General features: G+C 51.0%; 1 protein-coding gene across 1 annotated transcript in view; it reads left to right on the plus strand.

The window, feature by feature from the left end:
- The window catches only part of LOC143394881 (signal-regulatory protein beta-1-like), a 29,611-nt gene extending 13,814 nt beyond the window's left edge, over positions 1-15,797 (plus strand). The window contains exons 2-4 of the mRNA XM_077109046.1: positions 4,800-5,153; positions 14,567-14,681; positions 15,305-15,797. Coding sequence (XP_076965161.1) covers positions 4,800-5,153; positions 14,567-14,679 — 467 coding nt within the window. The 3' untranslated portion in view covers positions 14,680-14,681; positions 15,305-15,797. The remainder of the gene's footprint in view (positions 1-4,799; positions 5,154-14,566; positions 14,682-15,304) is intronic.
- The last annotated feature ends 335 nt before the right edge of the window (positions 15,798-16,132 follow it).

The following is a 16,132-nucleotide window of genomic DNA, read 5'->3' on the forward strand; positions in this document are numbered from 1 at the left end:
AGGTGGACACAATATCTTTATTTTATTTTTATGTGGTGCTGAGAATCGAACCCAGTGCCTCACGCATGCTAGACTAGCATGCTACCACTTGAGCCACATCCCCAGCCCCTCAAAATGATCTTTTACTGCTTGTATTTGCTTTTTTATATCATATTTTAATTCACAGAACATTTTAATTATGTACATCCTGAACTCCTTCTCTGTAATTTCTTCTGCTGTGCTGGCCATGGATTCTAATAAGTGGTATCTTAGTCTGTTTGGGGCAGTTTCTTCCCTTGTCTTTTCATGTTCTTCATGTGTCTTCCCTTCTATCTCTGCAGATCCAAGGTGGTACCATTTTTACCCTAAGGCTTATAGTGCCCCTGTAGGGTCCCAATACCTCTCCTTTGAGGGGAAGGGCAATGTTAATAGATCCCAATAAAAACAATATACAGCCTTAAAACAAATAGTTGCTATTAAGACATTTACAGTTCGGTCATAATATACAGAAATGTTGAATTCAATTATTATCTACAATATAATCCATAGGTTTGTAAAAGGGTTTACATTTTCTGACAGTGGACAAAGAACTGGGGGTGAGTTTTAGGATGATATGCTGAGGAGGTAGGAGGTGAGGATATAGAGTTATTATATCTTAAGAAGTGTGAAAGAGAAATCTAAAGAAGAAGGTTAGTAGCAGGAGAATAGAGAGGAAGTAATTTTAGGTAGACAAGTGGGAACTATGTAGAATACATTTAAAAAATACATGCATTAAGAAAAATTAAAATGGTAAAAATTGGAGGGAAAAAAATATATACAACACAACTGTAATATACTATTCAGTATCCCAGTCCTCAAAATCCCAATTCATGCAAAGTACTTGTTTCACATATGTTGGGGATGAGGGAGGGAAAATAGAGAGGGAGAAGAAAAAGGAAAGAAAAATAATCTTGAAGGAAGAAATCAGGAATGTTTTGGTTGGAGATCAGGATCTTTCCTGCTTCCCTTCTCATCCAACAGGAGGGTCGTCTGTGTTAGCTGGTATCTCCACCCTCAGGACAGTGAAGGAAATCAGGGAGGGAGGGTTGGTCCTGGGAGGAGGGCACCAGAAATCAAAGTGTGGCACCCGCCAGTCCACAAAGGGAGACTGCACCTCAAGGATCTCTTTTTGGGCCCACCTGTGTGATGTGAGCACCTAGTCTTATCTCCTTATCTTCCCTGAAGACCTCCCAGGTCCTGGTCTCTATGTTAGTCTCTAAATTCTATCACACTCACCCTCTCCCTTACTAGTTCATAATAAGGGACATTTTTCTCTGGGGATCTTGTGTGGGGCACTCTGGGTGTGTTACAAGAGCTGTTTTGTGTTGGCAGTCATTGTGCTGAGCTAGCAGCTGCTGGGGGAGGGGGTAGAAACTGGGTACCTGGCTGAGGGCTCACTAGGTCCAGCCAAAGCCCACCAAAGAGCTGAGGAAAGTGTGGCAATGGAGAGGAAAAGAGACCTCCAGGGTCAGTGACAGAGAACTCAACCCACTTTATTATTGCATAGGCAAGTTTTTATGCATAGCCTGTTACTGGGCAGATTCATCTGAGGGTCACATAACCCAATGAGCTAGCAAAATGCTTACGAGTGGCGGCCAATGGTCTAAAAGGTGAATGGCAGAAAAGCAGAAGGAAAGGAACATGCTGTGCACCTGAGGGAGGCCAGGTTACCATGGTGATTGGGCTGAGTGCAGGTAGTGTGCTAACCACTGTATCCAGGTTCAGTGTGCTGGACCCTGAGAGTCCCTCACATAGGCCACATAGGCTGCTCTCCAACTCATGGGCCCAGCACCTGGCCAGCCAGAGTTCCAACCTGGGAATTGCCCTCTCTAGAGATGGTGATGAGGTGACCCAAGATGGAGGCGGCTGCTTTCAGCAATGGGGTGTCAGGTCAGGTGGGAGGAGCTGGAAGATGGCAATGAGTGATGTGTTCAGAGACAAGCTGGCTGTCTTCAGAGCTAGGTGAAGTCCCCAGGTGCAGGCAGGCTACTGTGCATAAGGGACTATCTCCATTGCTGCGGAGTCCCAAGATGGAGGCAACCAGGGGAGCCCAACATTAGTGGATGGGGGTTCACACAGGAGTGGTGGCCAGAGTTCCCACACACGGTAGCTTCCAGGAGTCCTGCATGGAAGCAGCATTCTGGATTTCTTCTCGTGTGGGTGGCCATAAGTTCTGTGTGGGTGCTGATGCTGATGGTCCTGCTTGGGCACCCAGTAGTTCTGCGTGGGTGAGTAGTTGGGAGAACTACTCTGACGCTGAGGCCTGGAGCCCTGCATGCACACAGTGGCCATTATTCCTGTTCAGAAGCAGAAAAATCACTTGCAGAGAAGCAGTATACTCTCACTACTTGGGTCCCAGGTAACAGAGTGACACAGAATGTACCTCCTTCTGGCCCTTCTTCTTGGATCCCCTCCACCGTGAATTTTTATAGCAGCTAAGATGCTGACATTGCTTGAAGCTTCCCACATCATTGCTCTGCAAACAGGAGTCCCCCTCCTCTGCCTAGAAAAAGTATCTGGGGAAATGCCAGGGGCCTTTGTTCCTCTTTATTTTTTTTAACTGTTTTGTTTTTTGGATGGTGGAACACATATGAATTTGAGAAAATAATGGGTTTTGGCATGTTCATACATGCATATAACATCAAATGATGAAATTCACTCCCTAATGCCCCTAATACCTCTACGCACACCCATCAGAAGAGGCCCTTCCTCAAATCACATTCCCACACAGTACACTGGTAAATAACCAATTCACAGGGTCAGGTGTTCCTTTCAATGGTAGGATGATTCTGTAGCTGGGGTCAAGGTTGGGAACTGGTATCTCAGTGTGCATTCTTGAGGTTGGGATGGGAGTAGCACTCTAAGGTGAAGACCGTTATAAGGTCTCTGGAAAAGCAACAGAGAGCTTCACAAAGCAGGGCACAAGACAGCCAGCAGGCCAGAGAGCTGTGCAACGCAGTGGAGCCTTGGGGACAGATAGGGAGTAACACATGAGCAGTCAGAGGCCATGTCCCAGGGACTTTGCCCGTGACTTCCTCCCTTCCTCATCTCCACTGTGTGGTCAATGGGAGGGTTGATCCCACTGATGAGCAACATAAGGATCACCCCAACAGAGCTGTCACGTTAAATACCAAAAATAAACAAAAATGGCTGGGACTACAAATCATGTCTCAATAATAACCCTGAATGTTAGCGGCCTAAACTCATATATGTACACATATATACTTATATATAACTTACATAAACTTACATAAAAATTTTAAAAATTTAAAATTTTTTTTAAAAAACTCAGGAAGCTCTCCTGTGTCTGGTAGACATGCCTCTCTTTCTGCTTCAGTGTTTTCTCTTTTACTTTAGCTTTGGCAAATTGGTTTCCAGTGGCCTCAGTGTGGGTCTGCTCACATTGATGGTTCCTGGAGTTTGTTCAGTATCTTGGATTAGAACGTTCATATACTTGATTATATTCAAGATTGTGGAGAACTTTTATCTTCCAATAAACTTTTGTCATTTTTTTTCTTTCTCGAATCTCTGGGATTCTTGTGTTTGTCAATGCTGACATCCTGAATGACTTTAGATTTTTTTTAAGATTCTGAGGCTTTGGGGGTTTTGTTGTTGTTGTTGTTGTTGTTTTCCTGAATTGCAGACTCGGCAATGTCAATGGATCCTGCTCCACATTTTGTGATTTTTTTCAACTGCCTGTTCAAACCTGTTGTGAAAATACCAGTGAACTTCTGAGTTAATTGAGCTTATCAACTCCCATATTTCTCTTTTTTTTATATATATACATTGTCTCTCTTTGGTGATGTTCTCATTTTGCTGATCATATTCTAGATTTTCTTTTCTACTTCATCCAAATTTTCCAGGAGCATGTTGGAGACAGCTGCTTCACAGGCTGGTCTCTTTTCAGGTGGGGCCCAATAGGTCACTAAGGTCCTGAGGAGGAAGAGACAGGAGGGTAAGAGCTAGGGAAGGACATGGGATGGGGAGGCAAGAGGGAGGAGGAACAGGAGGATGGGAAACAAGGGGAGCAGCCCAGGCAGCCCCCTGGGTGTGGAGAGCAGGGAACAGCCTCCTAAGGAAAGAGCTCTCACGAGGACCCCTGGGTGAGGCCAGTGACAGTGAATTTGGGCTCTGATGGTCAGGACCATAACAGATAGATTTCTGTTGCTGTAGGCACTAGGTGTGCAGTCCTTTGTCACAGCAGCATTAGAAACTTACACAAGGTGGTTGTACTGTGGGGAGATATGTGAGGGGCTTCAGCAATGTTCCATTTCTTACTTGAGCTGCACGTTCACTGCTGTATGCACCATGATCACTCCAGGCTGAAGGAGGGAACCCCATCATGAGCTGGAATCTCTGTGGAACATGGAACCTGAACAGAGACTCTCAATCAAATGCATGTCCCACTAACTGTACCCACCACTTCCCCAAAACTCAGGAGACCCAAGAGCCACAGGACCCCACCCAGTGTCATGGTCCATAAAGTAAAACTGACCTTGTGGTCAGAAAGGGAGGAGCAACAAACAGTTGTGACACGGGAGAGCTCAGGGGAGGGCTCAGGCCCCAAGTCCCCTCCCCCCACCGTGCTCAGGGCTCTGGGCCTCAGGGGCAGGTGTCCCACAGTGTGGAGGTGCAGGCCAGGGAGGCTCAGTGGGAGGACACGCCCTGTGCTGAGCTCAAGGCCACTCTGGGCACTCAGCCAGTGACAGGCTTTGCTGATACCACGTGATAAACCAAGGGGATCCCCAGGATGAGCAGTGACCACCCTGTGTCTCCCCCAGGAGCGGCTGCTCAGGAGCTGCAGGTGATCCAGCCTGAGAAGTCAGTGTCTGTCGCTGCTGGAGAGTCGGCCACTCTGCACTGCACTGTCACCTCCCTGCTCCCCGTGGGGTCCATCTTGTGGTTTAAGGGGACAGGGTCAGGCCAGGAGATAATCTACAAGTTCATAGGAGGCCACTTCCCAAGAGTCACAAATCTCTCAGATGTCACAAAGAGGGACAACAGGGACTTTTCCATCCGCATCAGTAATGTCACCCCAGCAGACGCCGGCACCTACTACTGTGTGAAGTTCCAGAAATCGACCCCTGTTGACAAGGAGTATAAGTCTGGACCAGGCACCGAGTTGTCTGTGCGAGGTGAGTGCAGCTGCCTCCTCCTCCCTGGGGTGGGACAGGAGGTCAGGGGTCACGCCCTCCACCCTGGGGCCCAGCTGAGAAGCAGGAGCAGCACTGGGTGCTCATGTCATGACCTGCTGTCACCCTTCTGCAGGTCAGGGAGGCAGAGGCCTGTGGAGGCTGTGCTATTTGGTCCAGGCTCCATGGCTGGTAAATGGGGGGCATCTGCACCCCTCACCTGCCTGCTCCACAGCCCTGACCTTTTCCAGTCTGGCCTGCCCTGTGGCTCCCCAGCTGAGGGCTCTGAGGGTTTGAGGGACTTGCCAATCACAGAGCCAGAGCATGTCTGCTGCCTTCAGAGAGCATTGCCTATGTATGGATGAGTCTTATTTTTTTGCCACCAGCACCCAGGACCCACTGGTTACCTGTCTACACTCTGGATGGTCTGGAAACAGCTTGGGAGCATTGTAGGCTAAAGTTCTCTCCCACAGGCTACTGCTCCTGTCCCTCCCTGAGGACCAGGCCTCCAGAGCAGGGAGGGGACAGGGCATGCTTTCCTTCCTTCCCCTCCTGGAACAGCACCTGAGAGGATTCTGACAGGCTCAGGTTCCCTGTAGACCTGGGGCCCTAGTGGAGGAGCTGCCAAGGGGTTGGGCCTTTGCCCTGGGTCTGCCTGTAAATCCCTGTGTCTCAGGGACCAGCCCTCATAGGCCCTGCAGGGCAGGAGCAGAGCTGGGTCACTCACCAGGCAATGTTTCCCATGTGGTGACCCAGGGGTCCCAGTTCAGGAAGCACAGGTGCTCACTGTGTGGTTCCTGCAAGAGGCCCTGCATGCTCTCCCTAAGCCATGAGGCTGAGGTGGTCAGCACACATGGACCTTCACACCTGTGCCCACCCCTGCTGACCTGGGGAGCTGGAGGCCCAGCAGGCCCTCTCTCACACAGCACATTGATGCCAGGAGGGGACAGAGCCCAACCTGACTCCAGCCCAGGCTCCTGCTGCCCTGGAATAGACACTGTCCCCACAGAGGAGCCAGGGCACAGGAGGGACTCAATACAGACCCTGACCTGACCCACTGGGCAGGGGCAGCATCTCTGGTCCTCCTCCCTCTCCCAAGGTTCAGGAAGCGAGTCACATTTACACCCTGAATCCACAGTGAGTGGGGAACCTCTCCTGAATGTCGGCCATGATCTCCTTCCACAGGGAGATGCCCCAGCAGGACACACAGAGCTGCTCCATTGTTTGAACAAGGGCAAAAGACTTCTTCCTGTGGAGATGTTATATTTTCTCTTACTATTGTGGTGGGTGGGGTCGGGGGCTCCCCATTGGCTCTGCATAGGAATCATGTGGGAAACTGATGACAGAAATTCCAGACCCAGGATACACCCTGACATTTTGCTTTAAAAATTCCAACATGAGTCTGGGCATCTGAAGATTTTACTTATTCCAGAAGGTTCTAACACACAGCCAGGGCTCTCAACCCCTGAGATCCATGTCCTTAAGACACAGAAGGGAAGCTGGCATTTTTTCCTTTGGCAATAAGGGAGAGCACAGGAGTCCTTCTCAGGTGTTCCTGCTCTCTTGGCCCTTGGCAGGGTCTCCCGACAGAGCCCGCTCAGATCCAGCGTCATCCTGGGGCCCACATCTGACATGAGTCTGTCTCTGAACAGGAGCTGGACCCAGTGAGTCCTGGCTCTTCAGCACACAGTCCTCCCTGCCTTGATGACCCAGAATGTCACTCAGGTATCTGTCCCTTGTCCCTTCACAGGGACAAGGAAACAGCTTCTCTGGATGAAACCCTGTGATGCTGTTTGTGATGTGAGAAGCACTTTGCCACCTTGTTTCCTGTGGGGACTCTGAAGAACACAGGGAGAGGGCGGGGGTGCAGCTCACTGCTGGTTCCTGCTGAGCCCCCCTGAGGCCCTGGGTAGACCCTCAGTACCTCCCTGAGGGGATGGCAGGGGACAAGAAAACAGGTGCTTCACCATCATCCAGGGATTTCTGCTCCTCCTCTCACACAGGTTTATTCTGTGCAGGGCTCCTCCACAGGTGGTTATGAATTCACCCCAGTTGTCTTCTTTCCACAACATGCCATGGGTCTCACCTGGGCCAAGGCCTGATTTCTGCTCCTCCTCTCTTGGCAGACACAGGAACAGGATGGAGACTGTTCCTGGGGTCCCCACTGCATTTGTTGCTAAACAATGAATGTGTGGGTTAGAAGGTGACAATAGCAGCCACAGATGTCATTTATTGGGCACCTACTCCATTCCAGCACCGTCCCTTGCCTTCACCCCAGTCTTGCAGGGTGGTGCCTTAAGAACTCTCTATAGAAGGGGACACTGAGGCTCAGCAGAAAAAGAACAGGGGTTACGTTGTCCTCCTGTGTGGATGCGAGGAGTCTGCTCTATCCCCTCTCCCCCAGCCCGATGCCCTTGGCTGGCCATGTCCCTCTCTGAGCCTCGTCCCATAATGGGCTCTCACTAGCACCTCCTCATGGGCAGGTGGTTATCGAGAGCTGAGGGGCTCAGGGGGCTCAGGGCAGCATCAGGATGCTGAGCAGCTCCTGATAAGAGGCCACTGAATGGAGTCTCTAACCCCTGTAGTGTCTTCCAGGCTGCTGGGGTCTGGGCGACTCCACTTCTTCAGTGACATCCTGCATATTGTGCTCTCTGGGTGTTGGGTACATGTCAGGCAGTGAGGTCAGTATTTGCTGATACAAACCTTCATGATTTTTGCTGCCTGGTGACAGCTGTAGAAGGTGCTCGGTGGTGATGAGCAATCTGGAGACACCAAAGGACCCACCTGAGGACCTGTCCACAGGCAAGCAGTCTCCTGATACTCTCACCTGAGTGCCCTCAGGACCTGCTCAGGGGCCTGGGTCTGCATCTCTTGTAATTAGCCATCAGTTATGAACTCATCCCTGCGGCTTCCTCAGCACTCACTGACCTGTGACTCCAATGCCAATTGACCCAGGGAAGCCCAGATTCAAAAAAAGCTCCCATTCATCCTCTCCTTCTCAAATTCAGGCCTTGGCCCAGGTGAGTCCCATGGCATACGTGTGGAAAGAAGAACAATTGGGGTGAATTCATAACCACCCGTGGAGGAGACCTGCACAGTATAAAGTCTGGGAGAAGGATGAACCTGGGGTTTTTTTTGTTTGTTTTGTTATTGTTACTCAGGATTGAAACCAGGGGCACCTTAATACTGAGCTTCATCCTCAGTCCTTTTTATTATATATTTTGAGGCAGGTTCTTGCTATGTTTCCCAGTCTGGTCTGGACATTGCTGTCCTCCTGCCTCAGCCTCCCCAGTCTCTGGACAACACGCCCTACAGTTTGGTGAGATTCCAGGGGCAGCTCTGTGTGATCAAAGCCAACTGTGCTCAGTGTGGCCTGGGAGGAGATTTGCCAACCACCCCATCCCACAGATGAGGTGCTGGGCCAGGTCTCAGCATGGAGAGCTGGTCCCCATGTTTATTTGGTGTCCTGGTCCTATTTGTCCCCTGCATTTGTTTCTAAATATGACTCCCCTTGGTGTCAAGCATTCTAGGTCAGGCCAGCAGGAAAAGGTTTTTAACAAAGGGTGAGACAGGGCTGCGCAGTCCTCCCTGGGCCCAGGTTGGTAGCAGTGCCCTGGTGCTGAGAGGAAGGCTCTGATCTCAAGCCTGGAGCAGCACCTGGGCTGACGTTCCTCACTGTGTTGCTACACAGTTGGGCTCACCCAGGGACTTGAGGGTAGGGACACCACACAGGGATCAGTTCAGCACCCAGAGAGCTTTATTAGGAGCATTAAAAAAATCATGTCTTGTCATTGTGGTTGTGGCCCAGTGACAGAGCATGTGCTCAGCATGCACCTGGGCTCAATCCCCAGCACAGCAAATAATAACACCAACAATAACGTTGGGGACGATTGTTAACCATGTCACTGGTTTGTGGGCAGCAGGGGTTTCCCAATTACCTGACTCGTCTGTCAATCCCCTTCACAGCCAGACCCTCTCCCCCTGTGGTGTCAGGTCCAGCGACGAGGGCCACACCTGGACAGACGGTGAGCTTCACCTGCAAGTCCCATGGCTTCTCCCCCAAGAACATCACCCTGAAGTGGTTCAAAAATAGGAATGAGCTCTCGCACACCCAGACCAGCGTGGACCCCAGGGGAGAAAGTGTGTCCTACAGCGTGTCCAGCACAGCCCAGGTGACCCTGGCCCCTGGAGACATCTACTCTCAGGTCATCTGTGAGGTGGGCCACGTCACCTTGGAGGGGGGCCCTCCTCTTCATGGGATTGTCAACTTGTCTGACACCATCCAAGGTACAGGACCCTACTCCCTGCTCCAGCCCACACTGGCCACCCAGCCTGCTGCTCCCCAGGGGCCTTTGCTCCAGGACCTCAGTGGCTTGGGGTCTAATTCCCAGGAGTGCTGCCACCTGCCATCATATGTGGACTCCTGCCCCATGGCCAGCATGTGCTGGTGGCTTCATTAAATCGACCAGTAGAAACTACCACTGCTGAATGGGGGGTTCCATCTATTCTGCTAAACTTCTTTCAGGTCAGAATTCTGCTTGTCAACCTCACTCACTTTTACCCTGAGGGGAGCTGCTGGTCACTTGGCACCTGTGGGTGGCAGGTCCTGTGGTTAGTGATTCACTCCCGTGCAAACCCTCAGTGTCTGAGCCCCTCTGCATGCCTGTCCCTGTCCCGAGGGAGGCCCTTGCCCTGCTGGGAAGAGCTAAGCATCTGTGCCATAAGGTCACAGCTTCTCCCTGTGCTGTTTCAGTTCCACCCACCGTGGAGGTCACCCCACTGCCCACCACGGCAGGGAATCTGGTGAACATCATCTGCCAGGTGATGCAGTTCTACCCCCAGAGCCTACAGCTGACCTGGGTGGAGAATGGAAATGTGTCCAGGACAGAAACAGGCTCGACCCGCTCAGAGAACAAGGACAGGACCTTCAACCTGATGAGCTGGCTGCTGGTCAACTCCTCTGTGCACAGGGAGGACGTGACGTTCACCTGCCGGGTGGAGCACGATGGGCAGCCAGCCACCACCAGGAGCTACACCCTGCAGGTCTCTGCTGGCCCCAGGGAGCAAGGCCTGGACAACACCCCTGGTGAGGCCTCTCCCAGGAGATCGATTGCTCTAAACTTCACCTTGACTCTGTGTGTTGTGACCTGAGAGCAGTGACCCCCCTCCCCCAGGGCACCCAGAGCCTGGGAACAGCAGCGTCTTAGTCAGCTCCCCACACCACACTCTGGGGGTCTCCTCTGTGGGGTTGGGCACACATCTCATGGGGCCTTCAAACAGGGACACTAAGGAAGAAGGGGGGGATGGGCCTGTCCTGGCACCTGCCACTTGCCTTCTTCACCTGCCACTTGTCAATTCTAATTGCTCTCGCCCTCGACCTCTCTTTTTACCCACCATGGAGGTCACCTAAAAAACGCAAGTGACACAGAACCAGGTGATTGTCACCTGCCAGGCAAAGAAGTTCTATCCCCTGAGCTTGCATCTGACCTGGCTAGAGAATGGAAGTGTCCAGGATGAAACCACCTCAGTCATCACAGAGACCATGGACAGTACCTGGTGAACTCTTGTGCCCTGAGTGGGGATGCGGTGGTCACCTGCTAGCTGGTACATGAAAGGCAACCAGCTACCTCCAGAAACCATAGGCATATCTCCGCCCCCCAGAAGAAGCAGGGTACAGACACCTCCCTGGCCAGGCTAGGTGTCCAATCGCAGCCACTCAGGAGGCTGGTGCAGGAGGAAGGCAAATTCCAGGTCAGCCTATGCAACTCAGCAAGCCCCTAAGCAACTCATAGAGGCCATGTCTGTATATAAATATTGAAAAGGGCTGGGGACATGGTTGAGTGGATAAGCACCCCTGGGCTCAATCTCCAACACCAAAAAGAAAAAATTTCTCCCTGGTGGAATCTCCACTTCAGCTGACTGGGTCTTTACTATCTTCTATCTTTTTTTTTTTTTTTTTAGTGCTACAGGTAGTATTCCTATTCACTGTAGAATAATTCTCAAGTGTGTATATATACCTTACATTCACTGGCAATCCCCCACTCCTCACCCCAAGAGTCTCCCCTGTGAACAGCTTGGTCCACCTCTCCATGGATCCTCTGACATAAACAGATATTAGAGAAGAAGGAGAGGGAGGGGAACCCTCCTGTCCTACTCTTCAGCCTCTTGTCTGTCCACCCACCAGTTGCTCTCTTCTCCTTCCTCAGGGCCTCTCTCTCCTACTTACCCTGCTGACCTCTGCCCAGGTTCTATTCCGTATTACAATTTCCCATACACATCTGTGTCCTCACTAAGCAGACTCTGGCTCCTCTAGGGGAAATCTGGAAAGGACTCCCTGAGGAGGTGGAGACTATTTGGAATAGGCCTCCAGGTGACCTTGAGTGATCTCCACAGGTTTCTTGATTTCCTCCTGATTTGTGGTCACAGACCTACTGTAATGACGACCCTCAAAGCCTCATCACAACAGGCAAATTTCTGCTGGTGTATATTCTCCTTTGATGCTCCAACCACCTGTGTTAGGAGTTGACAGAAAGGGAAACGAGGACAGCCCTGGAGACCAATGGGAACATGGCTGATGACTTCCTGCCCTGACACATGGAGAGAATATCCATACTACTCAATGCAAATCTAAGTTGCTGGGGACAGGGCCAACACCAGCCCATAGAGCAAACTTTTGCTAATTAAAAACAATGTTCCTTCTCCCATGAAAAATTGTCCCAAAGACCCACAGTTGTCTGAGACCCCATCCTGTGGCCCAATGTGTGTCATTTCCCTGTGAACCACAGGAGCAGGTCTGGACTCCAAAAAAACTCTTTCAAGGTGCAAGTTCCTTCCAGATGCCCTATCTTGGGCTTCATGTGCTGGGTCAACACTGGGCCATGATTTGTCCCTGTCTTGAAGGAAGAGTAATGATAGGAAGCAAATGCAATTTTCCTTATAGTAGGAGATACAGGGAAGCTTCATAAACACATCTGCTAAAAACTTAGACAGGTATGCACACCAGTACCAGGAGTCCACAGCTAGAGTTGTCAAATGATGAAGGACATTCTTCTACAAATCCAACAGCACTATCCCCGTTAAAAAAAGAATAATAACAATCTTGATGTTACTAGGGTGTCCTCTCTCCTGCCGTTCTTCTCTCTCTCTCTCTCTCTCTCTCACTCACTCATCTGTCATCAATTTTGCAAGAGAATTTTCTATTTTATTGATCTTTCAAAGGGATCAATTTGTGTTTCAGTGATTTTCTCTATTACTTCCCTGTATTCCATTTTATTGAATTTTGACTCTTTATTATTTCCTTTATTCTGCTTACTTCGGGTTTATATCAATCTTCTTTTTATTGCTTCTGTGGGAGGAGGCTTCAGTTAATGGTCTGAGAGTCTCCCAGTTTCCTGTGACACACCTGGACACCAGCATAAAAAGTGCATCCTGAGGGCCAACCCATGGGGAGTGTGCCCTGGGGCATCCCAGATCCTCTCTGTAACATGGAACCACAGCACTTCTCCTTTCTGGGATGTGGTGAGGATTACATGATGCAGGAGAGGCATTTTTTTGGGGATGGAACATGGCACTGAATGTCTTTGGGGCAGAGTTAATTGGCAGCCATCCTGCTGAGACTGTGGCCAGCAACCCAGACGTCCACTGAAGGTCTTGGAGCGCTTTGATCCGTATGGCCCTAATGTTCATTTCCAGCTTCCTCAACTTCCTATCAGGAACAGCCCTTGAACCTGAGAATGTCAACTCCTCTGAATCTCTACTACTGTTGGAATTACATCCAGGAACCAAACCTCTGCTTTTGCTTCCCTCTGGCTCCAGGGGACAAAAAATCCACCAGGAACTCCATTGGCTCCCAGACTTCACCTTTACCTTCTGATGACTCACGCTTACTTTCTCACTGTCTTTCCCCACAGGACTGGTGTCCACCTACCAGATGCTCTGTTCTCCTTCCTCACGGCCTCTCTCTCCTACTTACTCTGCTGACCTCTGCCCTCCAAAGCCAGAGTCTAATAGCAGCCATTTCATGTTCAAGCACTAGATGCCACAAGTTCCCTTCCTGAGGTTAAATAACAGGTTCACTTCAGCACCTCCACCACTGGCCACTGCCTGCCCAGGTGCCACTGACCTCCAGCACTGGAGCCATGTTACCAGACAGCTGATGAGTCCCAGGTTCAAACTCACAGTGTAGAGTCTAATTTCCAGACCACTCCTGGAGCTGGGTTTCCATAGGAAGTGCCCTCTGTGATGGACATAGGGGATCAGGGAGATTCCTGGAATGTTCTCAGAATCAACATCAGGGTCCCTCCCACCTGCAGAGAGATGCAGAAGCAGCTCAGCTGTTCCACAGAAGCCAGAGGAACCCCAGAGCTGCTTTCAGTGGAGGGGGGGCCTTCCACTCCCTGCTCAGCCAGGCTCTGATGCTGGAGCCTTCTAGAGGGAGGAGGGGGCAGGAGTGCAGCTCTCCTCCACTGAGGGGGAGCCCCAGAGCACCATTCAGCTGAGAACCAGCAGGGCAGCAGCCCCACGGGGTGAGGTTCCCCTCCTGTCCAAGGATACAGCAGCATTACTTTCTTCATAAAATACTTTTCCATCTTTGTTAGCATCATTTTAAAAGGATAAATGTCTCATGGCAACAAAGAAAAGACTCCCCAGGTCTAATTCCCTGGATCTGGTTTGTGTGTCCAACAGAAAGACTTCAGGTGACAGAGCCCTGGAGGGGGGTCTGCTATTAGGAGACTATGGCCCCTCCCACATAGGACAAACGTGTTCTTGACCCACAAAAGTCTTTTTCGGCCAGCGGTTTTCTTAGTTCATCCAGCACCTCCTTAGCAGGATCCCCAAGGTGCTGAGACCCAGGGCCCCTCAGCTCACCCATGGACCTGAGCCAGCAACCTTGCCCTCACCTCTCACCAGGGAAGGGCCCTCACCCATGTGCACGCCCCACTGAAAATAGTTTTCTGGGCCTGAAGACACTGGGCATTTGTTTGGTCCAAAAACCATGACCTCAGGTGTCACCATGTAGGACTCCATGGAGGAGCTTCTCTGGGTTTGGGTTCCTCTAAGCTGTGACCCTCCCTAACTCCCAGGCCTCAGTGTCCTTATCAGGAGGAGATGATCCCTCTACATGAGACGCAGAGGATCAATACAGAATCAGCACAGCTGGGATGGCAGTGGGCACAGAGCACACAATTTCACCTTCCCTCAGGGAGGTCACCTGGGACCTGGGACTAGGTGGGTGGGAATAGGAATCCCTTGACCAGGTTCTGCCTCAGGCTTGACCAGGGCAGCCAGGACAGGGGGTGTGCTATTGCTTCACAATTTTGGGGGGCCCAGGTAGCCTCACCTGGGGCAAGTAGAGACTCCTGGGAATGGACACACAGGAGTCCTCCTAATGGCTCCCCTTGTCCCTTGATTTTCAGGAGCAGTGAAGTCTACACTAGTTTCACACCTCATTGCCCTGTTGTTTGGTCCCAAGATCCTACTGGCAGTCGGTGTCTCTGCCGTCTACATCCACAGGAAGCAGAAGTCCTGACTGTAAGTCCCCAGGAGGGAGGGTGCACCCAGACTGCTGCAGAGGGGGCAGGGCCAGGGGGAGTGCAGCCCACCTGTGCACAGCTGCAGAGTCAGTGGGTCTGGAGAACCAGGCACACACCCCTCAGCACCCTCAGGGTCTCATGCAACTTCTGTGGGGTGCCAGCTCCTAGGAGGTGTGTGGGGTGTGCAGGAGATGAGGAGGTCAAGGGTTGGCAATGGGTGTCCACTGAGTCCTAGGAGTTCCAGAGATGAAGTGTCATGGGGGTACAAAGAGGTGCAGCAGATTGAGTGTGTCCTTAGAGGCCACCTCTAGGTTAGTCCAATAGTCAACGGCTGGGCCTCCATGCGCAGGAAGATTCTGTCATACAGAGCAATGTGAGAAGACCTAGGTGGGCTGCTCTCAGGGTGCTCACTTCTGACCCTCATTGTGGCCCACTGCGGGGGGAGGGAAGGGGGGAAGGGGAGTCAGGACACAGGAGAGGTTGAGCTGAGAGTCCTGTCTTGGGGCCATAGTTTCAGTCAAAACAAGTGTCCCAGGACAGCCACATGAGGATCATTCAGTGCTCTCAGAAAACTTTCATGAACAGTGAGCAGATAAGTGAATGTGGACATGTTTCCCACAGGTCCTTCATCACTCCCTGCTACCTGGGACCCTCAGTCTCTGCCACCTTCTTCCTGCTCCACGGTGCTCAGCCTGAGAGAAGGAGCTGCCGAGAAGCCTCTGCACACTGTTCCAAATGCCTCCTCCCAGGACACCAGCCCACAGGCCTCTGTTGCTCCTCTGCCCAGTCCTCGATGCCCCATGGCTAAGCCTGCACTCATGGTCCTGAGCAAGGCCCTGGCATATGCCTCTGAGCAGTACTCATGACACCTCCCCAGATGTGACCAGCAAGCCCCACCTGACCACGTCAGGAAACCTCTCCTCCATTGCCTTGGGCTTGGACATCAAGCACCCCAAGTCCTCACTCAGCCATCTTTTTCCTGCTTACGCCTCCTCCCCAGCCTTGTTGAGGTTCTCACATGAAACTCATTCTGTTTAATATGAAAAATTATTCTCCTTCCTCTTTACCTAAGTGTCCTATTCCTCAAACCCATAAAGAAAAAGGTGCTCCTTAAACCCAGTGATTGTCTTCCTTAGCACTTATGAACATCAGTATTGTCCTGGATGAAGGCAGTCTTCTCTCTCCCTGGAAGAGCAGGATTGTCAAAATGACCTTGCAAACTGAAACCAAAACCCTGGGAAGCCATCTCCATAGTAATCATGAAAATAATGATGGTTCTTCCACCTTTTCACCCATTTGTCACAATATGAAAGACACAAAATGCCAGTTTAAACATATAGGGAGACCATAATAAAATGAAGGCATAGTGCCCAGTCATTTGAAACATTAGAAACACTGAGTGTTAGTGTTTTGTTTCTTTATAAAAGCTTACCCAGAGGAATTTGAGCA

The sequence above is a fragment of the Callospermophilus lateralis genome, chromosome 3 (genome assembly GCF_048772815.1).
Source record: "Callospermophilus lateralis isolate mCalLat2 chromosome 3, mCalLat2.hap1, whole genome shotgun sequence".
NCBI lineage: Eukaryota > Metazoa > Chordata > Mammalia > Rodentia > Sciuridae > Callospermophilus > Callospermophilus lateralis.